Source organism: Schistocerca nitens, chromosome 3 (genome assembly GCF_023898315.1).
Source record: "Schistocerca nitens isolate TAMUIC-IGC-003100 chromosome 3, iqSchNite1.1, whole genome shotgun sequence".
Taxonomy (NCBI): Eukaryota; Metazoa; Arthropoda; class Insecta; order Orthoptera; family Acrididae; genus Schistocerca; species Schistocerca nitens.
The window spans coordinates 803137068-803157431 of NC_064616.1; the positions used below are offsets into that span (position 1 = coordinate 803137068).

Genomic DNA, 20364 nt, shown 5'->3' on the forward strand with positions numbered 1-20364 from the left:
GGTAAGCTAAGGGAGGAAAGCCATCTGCCTGTGAACCGCGTAAACTCTATTATGCGTCTTCCTCATTTTAAGTGCTTCTGTAACGTATTGTGTGAAGCTGAATGACGGGAACAACCCAGCATTTGCCTAAATGAGCATGGGAAACCGTCTAAAAACTAGAATCAGCTGACCGGCGTACCAGCCCACGGTCGTTAATCCGCCACGCGGTTTCCATCCGGATGTGGCTCACCTTCCTGTTTCGAAAGCCAGCGCGCTGTGTGCAGGTCCAAGTAGTTGCGGAAATATACTACAATAAATAAAAAGAAAACTCCTTGCCTTGTACAGCAGACAGAGAAGGGCTAAAGGCTTGCTGTAGAACTCACATATCATAATGGGCCCTGTTATATAACATTCTGAAGTTTTTAGGTTACGGATGATAGAATAAGAATCTAGAATTTTCTTATATAATTAGAAATTCACTGACTTGACGGTTAGTTCATTCATTTTATTTTCCTCCAAATTGATACCCAGGTGAACAACATGAGTCATAAAATACATTACAACGTAGACCGAAATTAGTGAACCAAATAAAGCAGAATAATACAATACGGTAAACTAAAATTTTAAGCGATATAATAATAATAATAATTGTAATAACTATAGTCCCATTTTACATTAAGACCATAAACTACGTTACAACATAAACAGTAATTTTATAAGCGATCAAAGCAGAATAATAAAACACTGTATTATTAAATTCCTAAACGAGCTTCTCATTATTATTATTTTGAATAACTGCAGCCCCATTTTGTAATAAGACCACCAACGGTAACATCACGCTGCCCGTAACTTGCACATTTTACACTTAACGACAATAATGTAGCCTAAATCAGAAATCAAAATACGGATTACCTCAAGAAATCTGATCCTCATTTCCAGCACAATATTTCGAAAAATTAGTGCCGATGAAGATACAGTAGGAACTGAGATAAAACATCAGAATTTGTTTCCATACTTGGTTACAATTAAACGTGCAACTTGGAACTAAGCATCTATGTATCCTGTGGTGATGGCCGCCTGTAATATAGCAGCACACGAAATCAAGTGACCTGAGTTTACTTCACTGCCATATTGAGATGTTGCGACCTTATCACTTATTTGAAACACCGTTGAATCAAAAGTGTACCGCAGAGTAAGTGCACCTAAAATTGTGCTAGTCTTCTAACGTTGAGGGGTATGCTTTTCGTTTTTCTTTTATGAAACACCATGGAAGCATATCAGGGTCTAAAGTTCCGTCGACGACGAGATTAGTAGATACGAATGGGGTCGTCTTTGAACGGAATCAGCATTTACCTTAAGACATTTAGAGAAACCACGGAAAGCCTACCTTTAGATTATCGGACGGGGAATGCTCGAGATTGCAAGCCCAAGGTCGGTCCTGTCCATTCGGACAGCTTGCTCAGCAATAACAACGCGATAGCTTTACTTGCATTTATCACCTGCTGAACTTTTAACGTCTATAAGCAACCAATAGCTGCTATATGTCCCTTCTTCCACATATTCAAATTCCGAGACATGAAGTCAGTTCTTCCTTGCAGCCACAACTTTCTCTTTTTTTTTCGGCGCTCAGTGCAACTGAATATTTTTTTATTTTTCCAAAGAGTGCTCAGATATCTCTGTCGTCGAACTCAGCAGATTAGACTTTCTGAGAACTTAGCACATTTGGCCAGGCAAACATTTCATGTAGCAAATGTAACAAGATATAATGTAATTATAATTGTAATTATTATAATTATATTATTATTATTATTATTATTATTATTATTATTGTAATTATTATAATTGTAATTTACCGTAATTTGAACTATCTAGTAAATGAGATAATTTACGTGGGTTTACGTGGTAAACCCACGTAAATTATCTCATTTACTAGATAGGTCAAATTCCGGTAAATTACAAGTTCAAAGAAAATACTTCTACCGAGAATTGAAGAATGATGTGTCAAAACTGCGCCACAAGTATTATATGTACTTTTTACTCTATATAAGCATTTACGATCTGGTGTAAGCTGCCACAGTTCTAACTTTAAAACACAAAAACATTTTCGTGTTATCGAAAACCAATTAAAATACACACCGATTGCTGAAGCGGCTGGAGTAGCCGTATACCTGTTCTTAGGTACTATGTCTTCGTAAAAAGCATACCGAAATAACTAAGTAGAACGAAACAGATGGTTCATTAATAGATTATTACATCAAGCTGTCTTATTTCCGACTTATAGACTTTAAAACAGCAACATGTTGGTGCACTCTAGATCTGTATCGCTACTCAGTGATTTATAGTGAAGTAGAGGCAGAAGAGATAGACAGAGGGGTGAAAAATATACGCAGTTTTAGCCCTGAAAGACAGTTTTCTAAGCAGCTTCTCGCGTTATTTCCTTGAGTACAAACCAGTTAAGATTTTTCAACGTTTCCGTTTCGCTCTTCGCCGTCGATCAAGGCTATCACCATTCATGTCACCCTTCTTTTGTGTACGTTCGGTGCCCCCTCTTACTTCGATCTCATAATGGTCCCATACACTAAATCAGTATTCACGTATGGATGTTTTGTATGCAATCTCTTATGTAGACAAATTGAAACTTCCCAAAAACCCATAAACGAAGAGAAGCCTGCCATTTGCTTTACCTACAAATGAGCTTATCTCATCGATCCATTTCGTATCTCTACATTCCATTGCATCCAAATGCTTGAATAACGTGACTGTAAATGTGATTGTAAACAAAAGCTTCCACGCTTTTACATTTCGTGAAGTGTGCAGCTCTTATGCGTTAAGCGCCAATTGCCACAGTTTTCGCAAGATAAATACATCGTCTGCGAACAGACTGAGGTTTTAACTAACATTATCCGCTAACCCATGACGTATAACACAAACAGGTAAGGTCTCTGTCCCACTCCACTGTGACGCACTAGGTATTATTTCAGTGCCTGTAGATGACTCTTCAGCCTTTGTGTTAGGAAATACTCGCTCCCGTCACATAAAAACGTATTTTCTCTTAAAGACGTTAATGTCGTACTGAATCAGAAGCTGTTAGAAAGTATAGCGAGACCGAGTCAACCACCTTACCTCTATCCGTGGCACTTAGGATATTAATTGTGAACACGGGACACTGAGTTTCAAATGATCGACGTTTTTGGAGCCCATACTGGATCCATAGAAGGTACTATGTTCTACGTATTTCATAAAGTTTGAACTCAAAATATGTTCTACGATATTTGCTGCAAATAGATGTGTCGCAGATATCGGTAGTTCTAAGAATTAATTCTGCATCTTTTATGATCGTGACTTGCCATCTTTTACAACCACGACGAACATATCTCTGCCCGAGGTATCTGCGGCGTACTATAGTCGCCGCGCGGAGTGGTCACGCGGCTTGAGGCACCATGTCACGAATTGCGCGGCCCCTCCCGCTGGAGGTTCGAGTCTTCCCTTGGGCATGGGTGTGTGTTGCTCTTAGCATAAGTTAGTTTAAGTAGTGTGTAAGTATAGGGACCGATGACCTCGGCAGTTTGGTCCCTTAGAAATTCACACTTATTTTAACATTTTTTTTTTATACTATGGTCAAGCGTATAAATCAGTCGAAAATTCTATTTGAAACTTCATACGGACTCCATCGGACCATCAGCGCTTCTTGAGTTGACTCAGTTTAACCCTTTCAGACCCTCTTGCGATTGTGCACATTAACTTTTATTGTGTCTTAATTGCAATAAAAATATTTTTCCCAGTGGAAAGTTAGGGTACACATTTGTGAATGTTCAGCCTCTTCATCGTGCGCAAGTGCTGCCAACTGTTGAGCATCACTATGAAAATATGAGCAGGTCAATGGAGCACTACACAGCAGCTCGTGCCCACCAGAAAACGCGGATGCATGTAGTTCGCTATATTCCACTGTGTAATTGAATATTATTATTGTTATTTTGCATGGTAATTATTAAATGATCATTTTACTATTTATTAAAATAGAGAATATTTCGTAACTATTTATTTTAGTCCATAAAATGAAGTTAAGTGTACAAAATATGTATCGAAATCGGGTACATATTTTGTGTATACCTTGCACTTAAAATCGTTAAAAGTTCAACCAAAAGCGTTACCACATAAACAAAAATTTCTGACCTCCAGAAAAAGCTCAGTCTGAAAGATTAAGCTAATTTTCCATGCAACCAGTGCTGGTTACTCATGTTACTGAATTATGCCAACGCGTCTTGAGTTTCCTTTACGAAGGAACGATAAAATACTATTTTCTATTTTCGTTCCTCTTTCGTTCGCAAGAGTCTGGTCACTGATTTTTGTGCCACTGACAGCCATAACATATTATGAAAGTCTCTTAGAATTTCGTGGCAGGTCTGGTGATAATATTTTGCTACTATATTTTCTGAACCCTTCTGGCTGACAGGTGTATTCTACATGACATACGCTAATGAGTGAACTACTGTTTTCAATTGTTCAAATGTGTGTGAACTCCTAAGGGACCAAACTGCTGAGATGATCGGTCCCTAGACTTAACACAACTGCTCAAACTAACTTATGCTAAAAACGACAAGCACACCCATGCCCGAGGAGGGCTCGAACCTCCGGCGGGAGGGGCCGCGCAATCACTTATGGTTTGTTTTGTATCTAATTGTGGCGTCGGTGCTGTTTGTTCGTATAAACTAACGCGTAGCCGCATGGTGCATGTTACTGAGTATTGTGGCACACGTTGTCTACGAGGTGACACAGTGGTTATCGCTGTGGACTCGTTTAATTCCCTGTCCGGCCATCCAGACTTAGGTTTCCCATGGGCTCCCTAAATCAATTTAGGCGGATGCCGCAATGGTTCAGATATCCTCGATCATTCCGAGATAGTGCTCTAACACTAACGATCTCAACGTCGACGGGAGGTTAAGCACTAATCTTGTGGGATCTGTGAAAGATGAGCTGCTTCTACAAAAGAAGGGTGTTTATGAAATTCATTGTCAGTGTTGTAAAAATTAAACAGAACATGTTAACACGCATTATACAAATTCGGTGCATCGAACACCAGCGATACAAGCCAACAAATCTGCAGTGGGTGAACATTGTATTTCCACTAGCTATTCCACGTATTACAGAAAGGTCAAGATATTGGCCACAGCCTTGTCCTTAATTGATCAAAAAAGCCACAGAAATACATTACTGACAGACAAACTCTTCAACAAAGAAGAGAGCATCCGTCCGGACTTTTCATAGCAACCACACATTTCACGTTAGAGCTGTCAGAGGATTAATGGTTCTCAGTATTCTCTGTCTGGCATTCCAACACCTGTCTTCTATTTTATAATCATACATATTAAACACTCTGAGTTTGCCGATTAAATGCTTGCTACATTTTTATCTTAGATGCATAAGTTAACTGGCGCTGTTGCGTCGATTGTCTTATCTTTGACGCGTACGCATTTTACACGACAGCATATATTTGTAAGACGTGATTGCAGCATTTCACCGTATAAATAGGTTGGCTGCAGATAACCTGTGCCTGCTCGGGAGTTACAAAAGTACCTGTGCATAAGAGCTCGCAATAGCACATTGCATAACACAGCTGCGGGAAACATACACTGAGGAAAATGTACAAAGCGAGTAATGCCGGCCGGAGACTGGCGTTAAGGGGAGGCGCGTAATTCGTCTGCGCTGCTGTAATCCTCCATTAATCTGTCCGCCCCGCAGCCGCCGGCCGCCGGCCGCCCCCGGGGCCGCATCAGTCCTTGTCTTGTCCCTGAAGATAACGCCTGTCCAGTCATACCGCCGTGCCACACCCACACCTTCTCCAGCCGCGAAAAAATATCCACCTGTGAACAGGAAACCCGATTATTCCAGCTGAGCCAACATTCCTGCCTTTGCGACTGTCTTACAGTTTGTTGCTGAAACGCTCGTGGCGTCTAGGATTTCCGTCAAGACAGCAGCGCCTGCTAAAGTGTACACAGATGGTGTAAGAGTGAAGCTTCGCTCGATATAATTTTGAATTACGCGGCCTGGGACAACGCTGGATAATAGCTACGAGAACAGTCGCAGGAAAATATTTTCCGCCACAGATTAAAATTCTAATAAAGCAGGAACTTTTTCATGAAATCCGAGCTACCAGACGCACAATAAATTTCTTCATACTTGCTGCGGTACCCTACATTACCACGTGTACCACACCAAATGGCTACTTTAATCCTACAGAAACTTTGAATTCCTATATTTACATAATTTTCTTCATTTGGGGTACCACAATCGGGTATTTGTTGAAGGACATTTTTACGTTTTCCACCTCAGCTGTTTTTCACACGTATTCATTTTATTATATCTTGCACGATTGGTCAATTTCGTCCTTACAGGTCACTTTCAAGCCCAGTCTACAAAGACCAAAAATACAAGAAATATAACTTTGGTTTATTGACACAAAAATATAATATTTTACAATGGACGATCTAGTATTGCACTTTCGGGTATCTATGTGTTATACAATTATCCTGTTATTAAACGGCGGATATAGCCTAACTGAAAGCGAGCATGTAACGTGCAAGTGTCGGAATAAAAGCCAGAAAGTTTACTGCGAGCATAATATTCATTTTATAGCTAACGCCACGTTATAGGACACTACATGTGCATGCTTTCGTTGTTGAACACTAACTGTCACACCTGTGTACGCGAGAAACATTTGCAGCAAAGACACAGCAATCGAATCAGTGTGTTCATAGATCGATGAATGAGTCAAAGACGCAAAGTACTGTGTGCATTATAAGCATCTATTAAAAGGTCGTTTTATTGTGTATTCTATCGCTATGCTGGAATTACACACTGTCACTCAAGATAGCTGCATCAAAGAATTTTTGTTCCTTCTTTTTAAAATTTTTTAAATTTTTAAATTTTATTGACAACCTTATGTTTTTAGCTTTCTGTGATTTTTAATCGATGTATCACTGCCACCCCATATTAGCCGCCAGTAGCACATTACATAAGATGTTCCGAGACAGTGATACGAGAATAAACTTTTTATCCTTTTCATGTATTATACAATTTTACTGTCTGTTGCTATATCTTGTCACTTATTTTTCCTGTAACAAACTATTTCTATTCACATTTTGAATACTGACAACCATACATTTGAGGATATTCTGCATTCTTTACTTGATGCACCATTTCCCATATTAGGTGATAGCAGGCCCCCTTTTACGTAAGATGACGTAAGGGTCCAACATTGTAAATTATAAACTGCTTATTTTTTCTCTTCAACATATCGTTCTTACACTACAGCAAACAACTCTTGTCACTTTTCCCAATATTTATCAGTACGTTTGCATTTTGTTAGTAAGAAAATTCGTTTATGTGTCATCTGGTGGACCACGTATTACCACTATTCTCACTCTGAATGTCAGCTATCGTCAGTCATGAATGTAGTTTTCTAACTAAAGTGAACATTATTTGCCGGCCTTTGTGACCGAGCGGTTCTAGGCGCTTCAGTCCGGAACCGAGCTGCTGCTACGGTCGCAGGTTCGAATCCTGCCTCGGGCAAGGATGTGTGTGATGTCCTTTGGTTAGTTAGGTTTAAGTAGTTCTAAGCCTAGGGGACTGATGACCTCAGATGTTAAGTCCCATAAAGCTCAGAGCCATTTGAACCATTTGAATTTGAACATTATTTGTCATATAAGTATAGTTTTGTAGTCACAGATCATATTTTTAATGACGTACGTCTGACAGAGTGTTTTTCCATTTATTTTGCGTCCATAAAATGTGACAGACTTCATCCCCCTTTTCTTGGGTTTCCCCGCCCTCTCGAGAGGCAATTGATACCTTGGCACACTGTTCGTTCTAGATTTGATTTTTTACAGTTCCAACCTTTTAACATATGCTTATAATGGCATACAGTACGCTGTGATTCACGTATAGATTTATGGACACATTGGTTCCACTGCTGTATCTTAGCTGTAATTGTTTCACGCGTGGGCAAAACTGACAGTTGGTGTTCGACAACGCAAGTGAGCATAAATAGTGCCCTATAAATCGTCAGGAATTACAATAATGACTGGTACTGGTACAGTACGCTTTCTGGATTTAATTCCGACTCTTGCACGTTATATGGTCGCTTTCATATCGGTCTATATCCGCCGTTCAGTAACAGGATAATCGTACAACACAATATCACCTGTAAGTACGATTTCTAGGCTGCCCATCGTGTTAAGTTAGTAAGCCAAAGCTATACTTGTTGTATGTGTGATCCGTTTATTTATAGAATGAGCGTGAAAATGGGCTATAAGACCGAAATTGGTCAATCGTGCAAGATATAATGAACTGAATTCCTGTGAAAAACAGCCCCGTAATGGGTGGGACGTGCTATACCGACGCATGACGAAATAAACTGCAGCATATATGGTATGGATTCCAATCCGACATACGCATACTATAGTCAAGAGCGGTTCAAACGACGGTATTGTCAGCTAGATCTTTCTTGGAGGAGCTACATTTCCCTTAGAATTCTTCTTATTAGCCTCAGTTTGTAATATATTTTTCGTAAAACTGATTTTATACGATCGATTCACTTTAAACAGCTCTGCATGCATCTTCCTACGTATGTAACGATTAAGACTTTTTTGGGGATGGATCACCAGTTGTGTAATTTAACAATCATTTTTATTTCCTGCCATTTTACGTTTAATGTGTGTTTATAATGATTGACGACTACCAGACCTTGTACCACATGTCGATCCTCTGCGGAAGATCCAGCGTTGCCATGAGTAACGCAGTTTCATGTACGATGGAGTAGAATATGCCGCAGGAACAGTGGTGAAATTGGCACAGTCGGTGATAAAATTCGGAGATCCCTCGCCTTATCGTTACTCTGAACTCCACAGATTTACTGCCTCTGCAGTATAACACACAAGGAGACGCCGTACAACTAACGTATTGTCTACAGGCCTGCAAGTCGAAAAGTTATCTGAGCATTATTGGACTGTTTTACATATTGCGGGAGACTATATTGCTGCTGATTAATTTATCTCTTGTGTTTATTTGTTGTGCTTATAAAAAAACGGAAAATCGCTATTACTCATGTCCTGTACTAATACAAATGGATTACGCCATATCACAATACGTTACGAAAATATATTTTTAACAAAACTAAGTGCCCCAAATTGTCACGAATTAACAGTATGACAAGTACTTGATCTTCGAAATGGACTATGTCTACGTTCAGTCCACAGTGAGACTGCGTTACAAGAATGACTACCAAGAAACTATACAACAGCAGGGGCGGATACATAACGAAATCCAGTTAATAAATCATTCAGTTCAAATGGTTCAAATGGCTCTGAGCACTATGGGACTCAACTGCTGTGGTCATTAGTCCCCTAGAACTTAGAACTACTTAAACCTAACTAACCTAAGGACATCACACACATCCATGCCCGAGGCAGGATTCGAACCTGCGACCGTAGCAGTCGCACGGTTCCGGACTGCGCGCCTAGAACCGCGAGACCACCGCGGCCGGCAATCATTCAGTGTCACAGTTAAGTTAGTTAAGTAGACAGAAGCAGAAAATGCACGCATTAACAAGTGCGGAATTCAACAAGTTTCTCACCTTTAGATTTACAAGGTACAGAATAAGGGTAGTGACAAAACTTATGGGGGATAAGTTGTTTTAAGGTTTCTTTACTGACTGTCAATCTACCTGCTAGTGGCTCTCTCACAGAACATGTAAAAATCTTTGCTACAGCGAGACTGGAACCGAAAACTAATGCTGCTTTCCCCTTGAAAGCTGAGAATAATATATAGTTTCAATACAGAAAAGCAAACCGTGCAAGCAAATCTTTCGCAGTGACCGAACAGTAGGACTGAAAAACCGTGAAGAAAATGAAACAAGTGAATGGTTGCAGCAGAAGTTCTATTCGAACTTCCGACAGCATGAAAGGAGAAGCAGTTGTGATGAGAATGTGAACAAGAAACAAGTGCCGACAGTAATGTCTCGAATACGTCTTTCTTAAGCAAATCTGTCATTTATTCTATAAAAACCAATGCCACGAAAAGTATTTACTACTCGTAGCGACTACTGGTGCGGATCTGTCAATAAAAGAGCGCCTTATGATTCCAATTTTTAGACTACTTAAGACAGAGGGGAATCCCGCGTCCGGCCATTCTGATTTAGGTTTTCCGTGATTTCCCTAAATCGCTCCAGGCAAATGCCAGGATGGTTCCTTTGAAAGGGCACGGCCGACTTCCTTCCCCGTCCTTCCCTAATCCGACGAGACCGATGACCTCGCTGTTTGGTTTCTTCCCCAAAACAACCCAGCCCAACAGAGAGGAATCAAAGTAACAAGAAGACATTACTCTAAGTGACCGTGGGATGGAATTTCTGCACATACCTCACAGATGGCACATTATGTTCGTAGTTTATTTCACGGTTGTTTCATACTAACGACGTCTCTAGGCTGTCATAGAATTCATATCAGAATTATCGAAGTGCAGATGTTAAAACAGACTGCTATATTAAATATTACTGTACTTGTGGCCGAATCTAACTAAGTGGATAACGCTAATTGTAGTTTCATTTCGCCTTGGAGACTATTGGAAATAAGCTTAATAACGCTTTTAAGATGGAGCCTGTGTACATCACGTCACCCTGTGTCTTGATACAACTGCTCATCCGATTTTGATTGACTAAAATTTGAAATTCCTAAGAACAGGACAAAGGCAGACGGAAAAATAGACATGGAAACAAGGCATCTCACACTTTACATCACCGTGAGGTAGCTTGAAAAAGTTGAACTTTGGTAAGGCAACAAATTTAGATGAACTGAAGATGGTGAAATAATTTAACCATTTCGAGATAAAACCTAAATCATTGCTACCATAAATGTCCCTGTTCAGAAATCTCCTCTATACAGCTAACAGACGCCAAATACGTGTCACTGAAGATCTCTTCGAGTCGTCTTGCGCACTTGATAACTCGAGGTCCTGGAGGGGAGTATCTGCTACCTGATACTATCGTTATCGTAGTTCCAGTGCGACGCCGCAGGCTAAATGACGCAGTTATACAAATACTGGAAAAATATATAATCAGATCCGGATCATCACTCTTCGCCTTGGTACTAAACAAATAGTATACATAAAGCTCACCTGTTTCGCGCTGACCTACTTGGTAAGGACAAACAGTTCCCTGCCATTGTCATATCTGTTGCAGTAGGACTGGCTTCAAATAAGTTCGGAGTTCGTACTACTGAACCGGAATCATGCACCACTTCCAGTCTCCACATAACGCCCAACCAGCGCCTTGCAGTTTCGTCGGAAAGCATGGCGGCAAGGGGAACACGCCATAGCTCGCTCTCTGACATAGTCGAAACTTCTCTTTGTGAAAGAAGGGTGAAAATAAAGGGACACCTACTCTGTATTATGTGCCAACACTCAACAGTTTTCGAGAAAAGACTTCATCAGACTGCACACACGGCGTTCAACTAGAGGACTCAGTAGCGCAGTAGCGAGGATCACAGGTTTGAATTTTTGCATTTCGGGGCTCAGATCCGATCGTATGTGATGTCGTAGAGGTATGAAACATGAATGTCACGAATATTTATTTTGACGCCGAGAAATACAGTGGCATTATTGATAAAATAAGTAAGCATTTCATAACTTATTAAAAAACTATTTTATCGTCACTAACATTATTTAATTAACAGTAAATGAAAATAAGAGACATATAATTCCAGTATTTCATCGTTTGCTGTTATTTTTGACTTGTATACTTTGATGTGTCGACAGAAGTGCCGACACAGTGTGGTTTGAGGAGACCGATATGCACGCGTTAACTCACGCAGGCTAGTAGATAGGTCTGAAACAGGATACGTAATGAATGCTATAAAGAAAAGTACGTAGCTCCTGGAATACTTAACTTTAATCCATCCTTGTGGTACATCGCTCTTGACGATACAAGTGAGACTCTTTAGATACAAGCTATGTAATGCTAATGGCGCCTTGCTAGGTCGTAGCCATTGACTTAGCTGAAGGCTATTCTAACTATCGGCTCTGCAATTGAGCGAGGCTTCGTCAGTGTGCATCGCTAGCTAAGTCGTCCGTACAACTGGGGCGAGTGCTAGTCCGTCTCTCGAGACCTGCCGTGTGGTGGCGCTCGGTCTGCGATCACTGACAGTGGCGACACGCGGGTCCGACATGTACTAATGGACCGCGGCCGATTTAAAGCTACCACTTAGCAAGTGTGGTGTCTGGCGATGACACCACATACTTCAAGAGAACCAATGCAGTCCCCAGGGATATATATATATACACTCCTGGAAATGGAAAAAAGAACACATTGACACCGGTGTGTCAGACCCACCATACTTGCTCCGGACACTGCGAGAGGGCTGTACAAGCAATGATCACACGCACGGCACAGCGGACACACCAGGAACCGCGGTGTTGGCCGTCGAATGGCGCTAGCTGCGCAGCATTTGTGCACCGCCAGCCGGCCGTGGTGGCCAAGCGGTTAAAGGCGCTACAGCCTGGAACCGCGCGGCCGCTACGGTCGCAGGTTCGAATCCTGCCTCGGGCATGGATGTGTGTGATGTCCTTAGGTTAGTTAGGTTTAATTAGTTCTAAGTTCTAGGCGACTCATGACCGCAGAAGTTAAGTCGCATAGTGCTCAGAGCCATTTGAACCATTTTTTGTGCACCGCCGCCGTCAGTGTCAGCCAGTTTGCCGTGGCATACGGAGCTCCACCGCAGTCTTTAACACTGGTAGCATGCCGCGACAGCGTGGACGTGAACCATATGTGCAGTTGACGGACTTTGAGCGAGGGCGTATAGTGGGCATGCGGGAGGCCGGGTGGACGTACCGCCGAATTGCTCAACACGTGGGGCGTGAGGTCTCCACAGTACATCGATGTTGTCGCCAGTGGTCGGCGGAAGGTGCACGTGCCCGTCGACCTGGGACCGGACCGCAGCGACGCACGGATGCACGCCAAGACCGTAGGATCCTACGCAGTGCCGTAGGGGACCGCACCGCCACTTCCCAGCAAATTAGGGACACTGTTGCTCCTGGGGTATCGGCGAGGACCATTCGCAACCGTCTCCATGAAGCTGGGCTACGGTCCCGCACACCGTTAGGCCGTCTTCCGCTCACGCCCCAACATCGTGCAGCCCGCCTCCAGTGGTGTCGCGCCAGGCGTGAATGGAGGGACGAATGGAGACGTGTCGTCTTCAGCGATGAGAGTCGCTTCTGCCTTGGTGCCAATGATGGTCGTATGCGTGTTTGGCGCCGTGCAGGTGAGCGCCACAATCAGGACTGCATACGACCGAGGCACACAGGGCCAACACCCGGCATCATGGTGTGGGGAGCGATCTCCTACACTGGCCGTACACCACTGGTGATCGTCGAGGGACACTGAATAGTGCACGGTACATCCAAACCGTCATCGAACCCATCGTTCTACCATTCCTAGACCGGCAAGGGAACTTGCTGTTCCAACAGGACAATGCACGTCCGCATGTATCCCGTGCCACCCAACGTGCTCTAGAAGGTGTAAGTCAACTACCCTGGCCAGCAAGATCTCCGGATCTGTCCCCCATTGAGCATGTTTGGGACTGGATGAAGCGTCGTCTCACGCGGTCTGCACGTCCAGCACGAACGCTGGTCCAACTGAGGCGCCAGGTGGAAATGGCATGGCAAGCCGTTCCACAGGACTACATCCAGCATCTCTACGAGCGTCTCCATGGGAGAATAGCAGCCTGCATTGCTGCGAAAGGTGGATATACACTGTACTAGTGCCGACATTGTGCATGCTCTGTTGCCTGTGTCTATGTGCCTGTGGTTCTGTCAGTGTGATCATGTGATGTATCTGACCCCAGGAATGTGTCAATAAAGTTTCCCCTTCCTGGGACAATGAATTCACGGTGTTCTTATTTCAATTTCCAGGAGTGTATATATATATATATATATATATATATATATATATATATATATATATATATATATATATATATAATGGCTCTGAGCACTATGGGACTTAACTGCTGAGGGTATCAGTCCCCTAGAACTTAGAACTACTTAAACCTAACTAACCTAAGGACATCACACACATCTATGCCCGAGGCAGGATTCGAACCTGCGACCGTAGCGGTCGCGCGGCTCCAGACTGTAGCGCCTAGAACCGCTCGGCCAGATAAATATCACAAAAACATTATAAGTATAAAAATTCAGACTACCATAAGTAACGTGCGAAGGTACATACGCCACAGTCACATTGTTTAGTGTATCATTAGAAGAACCAACCTGGTTAACGTTGCTAAATACCTCGCTCTCTGGCGATAATTTCACGGAAAATGAAGCATATCCAATTATTGTTTTGAAGCTGGACTCTGCATGTGATTACGGATCCATTAGTATATTTTATTAATTGCATTACTTCTACTTGTGTGTTACGTTTGCTGTGCGATAAGCCGACCGCGGTGGCCACGCGGTTCTAGGCGCTGCAGTCCGGAACCGCGCGACTGCTACGGTCGCAGGTTCGAATCCTGCCTCGGGCATGGATGTGTGTGATGTCCTTGGGTTAGTTACGTTTAAGTAGTTCTAAGTTCTAGGGGACTGATGACCTCAGATGCTAAGTCCCATAGTGCTCAGAGCCATTAGAACCATTTTGCTGTGCGATAAGATTTATACAACAGGCGAGCGTGATTTTTCAGTTGTTAGTGAAAATATAAGTTGTAATGTTGACAGAATGGGATACACTTTGGTGGAATTGCTTTAAATGAACACGTCGATGTTACGATTTCATTGACAACCAGGCTACGGCATAAGGCGGATAGCTTTGCTGATCCCATGAGTCAGTAACAGTAGACTGTCAAGGAGAGAATGGGAACAGCAAACTCAGCATTCTCGAAATTGCTCACACCGGCATAAGATTTTGCTGGATTCAGCATCCGTCCCTTGGGCAATGACATTATTCCCTAAACTACTTACCAATTCCTGCCTCTTCCCCATATAGCCAACGGCGTTAAGCGTTTTTAGGTAAAAACCGAGAGACGTCAGTGCACTAATGGCGTGCGAGCTTGGCCCTCCACCTCTCAAGCAATTTTAATTTTTATAGTTCGATTGCATGAGCGTTCACGACCTGTACTTCGAGAATGAAGGGGCTCCCACTTCTTTCGAAAAATACGCCTACCATTGTGATTCAGTCCTCGGGCATTTCTTATAACAAATTAATTATTTTTACCCAAAAATATTCGAACGATCTTACGGAGTCACGTTGGCGTCGCAACGGCGACACACTGGCATCACACTGGCGTCACGTTGTCATTCTGTCGTAGCATAGCCAAAGTAGCAGCTGTCGGCATCCCGTTGAGTCTCTAATCCAGTGCTGGACCAGGACACGGAGGTCCTTATACGTTCTGTCAGTCAGGAGGAATGTAGCATGGCAACGAATGACTATTACTGTAACTGTTGGCTGTAAATTTGTAATATGTGAATATGTATATGTGAATAAGTATGTACTATATCTTTTCCACACACACACATACACACACGCACACCGAGGTACAATACTTTAACAGAATCAAATAATGGCATCATAATGTAGTCTGCAAAATGATAATCGAATGGTGATTGTTAAAATAGTAAGATACGCCAAAATGCAGATTTACCAGACAATAGCCGGCCGGTGTGGCCGAGCGGTTCTAGGCGCTTCAATCTGGAACCGCGCGACCGCTACGGTCGCAGGTTCGAATCCTGCCTCAGGCACGGATGTGTGTGATGTCCTTAGGTTGGTTAGGTTTAAGTAGTTCTAAGTTCTAGGGGACTGATGACCTCAGATGTTAAGTCCCACAGTGCTCAGAGCCATTTTGAACCAGACAATAACAAAAACTGAGCACCTTTTGCGGATGTGTGTGTATCTGCTTACTATGTAAATGCAGAAAAAAAGACGCATCCAGTGTATATAATTAGCTGCCTGATGTTGAATGTAGATCTTCACCTAAACAGGACTCGAGCAAGAGCGAATTGCAGTGTCACAACACAGCCTGTACTGAAACGCATCTGAATTATGTATCAATCATGGGCTGTTGCTCCACTGTAGTTTGTAGCACTCACATCATTTGCTCTGTGTGTGCTTGCATCTTCTGTCTTTTTACGTGTGGAGTCACGTGAGGCTTGTTTCCGTTATTGCTCAGAGGTATACGAATAAAGTCATATTTGTGTTACTCGGATCGGTTTCGTGTATTGCTTGGTTACTACTCTATTGGCGACGACTTTGGAACGTTTCGGCGTGTGCAGTCCCTAATTACGGTTTCATCAGGTTTAATAATTATGGACGCCGTGCTGCCGGCCCTGAATGAACAATTTACGCCGGCAGTCTTGCATTAACAGACAGAGTACCGTTCCACCCACTTCACCTTCGCACGCTGCTTCAGCCGCGGAGTGGGAAGTTTTCGAACGAAGACTCATTAGTAATGGTTCAACTGCGTAAGCATTCACTTGAGCACGAACAACTGCTACAATTCCGCACTGCATTGATAATGACCTGACACAGGTCTAAATCTGATCTGCGTTGTGACTATAAATGTCATATTACAGCAACTTAATTCTACGACTGATTGCTGCTCTATCTAACCCAATATAACCACAGTCGTTGCGTGCACCCACCCCATGGAGGGCAACCTGAATTGGGGCTTTCTTCGGTGTGGCTAGCTACTTTCCAACGATTTTTAGAGCAATTGATAATGCCTCTCAAGGGTTTCATTAATTATGTGGATGATATTGTTGTCCAAGCTCCTCCATAAACACCAGTCAAAGAATCCTGACCTGGTCCCCAATGACCAAACACAGTTCCATTATTCACCCTTATTAAAGTGGCAGTCAGTTATTATTTGCCTCACCATTAGCTAATAAGCTTATTATAACTGTTCCACACCAGCATTCCGTAGACGACATTCTTCCCCTCCCTTTATTCGGTCAGTTCATCACATTCACCGGTTAGTCCATATGACATAGTAGCCTGTGCCATTACTCACCTGCAGAACATTTCTGTTTTATACACTCACATAGTTTCAATATTTGAATATACTGTAATATAAGATTTATTTGTTCAGTGTCTCTTTAGACATTACATCATGCTAGTGTATAGTCATAAAATGTCACATCTCTGTACAGCATCCTTTGTGCAACTATGAAATGTCGCTGAAGTTGTGTAGACTATCTGGTCAGCATTAAGTTATCTGACGGTAGCCTAAGAAGCCGGAAGTCGGTTCATAACGAATTAATAAATATTTTTGTGGAACATTAATACTTTCTATTCAAGTTATTAATATGGCTATGTTTCTCCAAGAACCGACGGAACATTCCACAAAAAATAGTTTCTGTACTAGGATATTTGCTTTCTTAATCGCTGCACTGCCAAAAACGCTAAAAGCATCCTATTGACATTGATCCATGTGTGTCTTTTGGATGGGGACAATGGGTAGTTGGGTGATCTTAAAAAGTAGCTGAAACTACGTAGTTGAAAACACAGCTACCTCCGTTTCCTACCGGCTCGAGTTCCGGTTGAGGCCGTGGCGTTGATTAGTTGAAAGGGACTGGCTTGGAAAGGTCTTAACGAAGACATTCTGTGAGCAGTGACTGCTGCTGCTGTTGCTGAGCTATGACATAGTCGAACGATAGCAGGTCTGAAAGGGCGGGAAGATATCCTGTGAACAGGGACTGCTGCTGCTGTGGTTCAGGTAGCAACTTCTATGTGTCCCTATAAGTCATAACAACAACCAAAAAACCTAATTATAAACGTTGTTAACTCACCGCAATAGGTCAGAGCGTCTGTAAAATACAAAGGGAAGGGAGCAGTTCAACGTTAGCGCCAGCCTGGAGGGCTGTGACACAAGCACACAAACCTGGTGTGATTTTGCTAAGAATAACCATATTGTTAAAACAAAAAGAATCCCGAAATTCTTACCTAAAGTCTTCTTCTTCCCAGCTGATCGCTGATGCTGCTGTCGGCACTTCATATTGGATGGATGTACAGACGGTAAATGAAAGAGCTCGCACAATCGAACTATAAACTTTAAAATTGCTGGAAGGATGGCAAGGCAAAGCTTGCACGCCATTGGCTATTCCATATTTTCGCAAAATGCATAAGGCCATTGGCCACTGGGGAAGGGGAAGGGGGGAATTCCAGGATTAATGTCATTGCCGGGAGACCGGATGCTGGCGTCAGCGATTCCAGAAGAAAAGCTGATGCTTATGTCAGCAATTCCAAGAATGATAATTTTGCTGTTCCCACTCTCTCCTTGATCATCTACTAATAATGTTGAGAAATTGCTCAGTTTTTACGTACGTTCGCACAACTTTGTCCCAAAATTAATGATAGAAATTTTTGTAGCTTTTAAGATTTTGTGGCTGTTGACGCCGTTGCATTATTTAGTTTACGTCTTGTGTGATGCTGTTACATTATTTGGTTTACGTCTTGTCGGATTCGAGAACCAAATTTGCCACTGACTTCTCGGAGACAAACAAATACTGTTGGTAACAGTTTTACAGAAAGTGTTCATCCCTAGTGGCCAGTGTACGAGTGCACAACCACACAGATAAAAAAACAACCATTGCTATGAATGACCCAAGGGAGGAGGATCGACTCGAAATAAATATAAAATGATCGACTCGTGGGTCATCGATCATTTTACAGAGGCCTAAGAAACAGTGGACATTTGGTCACCTCAGGAGCGTTTCGGCAGTGGGAAATGGCTGTAGCAGGTCCATTTCTGTCGAAAAGATTTGAATACAAAGCCTGGAACACTTGCTGCTACCCTTTGAAAGCAAAACACATAATTCAGTAGCGTCATGTCACCAAATCGATGAACACCATAAACAAACGTATGACTGGCGAATTATTGGCAACAGCAAGACGGTTTCAATTTCAGATCTCTACTATGATTCCGTAAATAAACTCTGATTTCGTTATAAGTACCCATCAAATAGAATGTATCACATCTCTAAGAAGAGAACGTTATCGTTTTGAGGTAAGAAAGCTAATAGCTGTTGGGAAATTGAGACAAAGAAACCATCATCAGTTTTTGGACAAAGTTTTGCAACTTCACGTAAAATTTAGGAGTTTCTGAATTTTATTAATTGTGTAACAAAGCACAGTAACTGTTGTCGAACAAATGATTTCCATAGCATACTAATCCATACGATAATTGAGCCATATACAAAGGTTACTTAATTTTCTAAATAAAGCAATATGTAAACTAATATACTAAATTACAAACTAGCCCGAAATGTGACTATTTAAAAACATAAATTGACCTTCAGTGCATAGTTGCTATGGTTGATGTATGAAAGAAAAGAGAACTGCAACGTTTGTGATACACGCTTAATAATCAAGTGAAATGTTCCTATTTTATGATGTAACGTTTCGAGAATAGTCCTTTTTAAAAAAAGTTAATAATAATTTTCTAACGAAAAAGAAGAGAAAAGAAATTCTTTGTGATAACTTCTCAATTATAGGAACTATTGAAGGAAAATACGATGCACATTCGGAAAGTAAGATCTGATTAGGCACGAAATGGAAACCACTGTGGAAATTCGATGGAACTTTGCGCATATGTATTCGGCAGTGCCTTCAGTGTGCTTGTCGATTGCTTCACGTCGCTCTTCTTTGTTCTGAGCGCAAAGTGACCACGTAAAAATTCCTAAAACAACAATGTCTCCTCTCAAGTATATGGATTTGGTGAGAGATTTCGCCTGAAGCTATGCAGCCGACATAACATAAATGTCATGCATTTCTTTCTTCAAGACAATTTTCAGTCGCATTCTGCATGGGCAATGAAGACACTCCCACAGCGTTGTCGATGGGAAGTATTTGGTCACCCATGATACAGCCCTTAATTGGCTCCCTCCATTGTTCACCTCTGCTCACATGAACCGCTGGCTACGAAGACAACACTTTGGTACAAACAATGAAAGGCAGACCAGCGTAGAGAATTGGTGGAAAGCACAGGCGGCTACTTCCTGTGACGAGGGCAGTGGAAAGTTTGTACAACGCCACGACAAATGTCTACGTCTGAGTGGCGACTAGCTGGAAAGTGTGGCTAACTGTTGCGAATATTTTTTTTTTTAATTTTCATTGTGGTTTTCATTTTGCGAGCGATCGGACTTTACTTTCCGAACAGTCCTCGTAGAATATATAATGTGTTTCATCCTCACTTAGATGTAAGTTGGGAACAGAAGCTTAGTCTACGTTATCTGTTTCTCAAGGACATGAAGACTTCATGAAAGGCAGCCTACAAGCTGTAGTGGAGAAGGAAGCGAGGACGACACGATCGACTCTGAATCCTCCCCTTTTTCTGTAATGAAATATAATGG

At 42.2% G+C, this 20364-nt stretch overlaps 1 protein-coding gene across 1 annotated transcript in view; it reads right to left on the minus strand.

Moving 5' to 3' along the window:
* Positions 1-5654: 5654 nt before the first annotated feature.
* The window catches only part of LOC126249432 (translation initiation factor IF-2-like), a 143357-nt gene continuing 128647 nt past the window's right edge, over positions 5655-20364 (minus strand). Inside the window, exon 4 of the mRNA XM_049951085.1 lies at positions 5655-5840. Coding sequence (XP_049807042.1) covers positions 5655-5840 — 186 coding nt within the window. The remainder of the gene's footprint in view (positions 5841-20364) is intronic.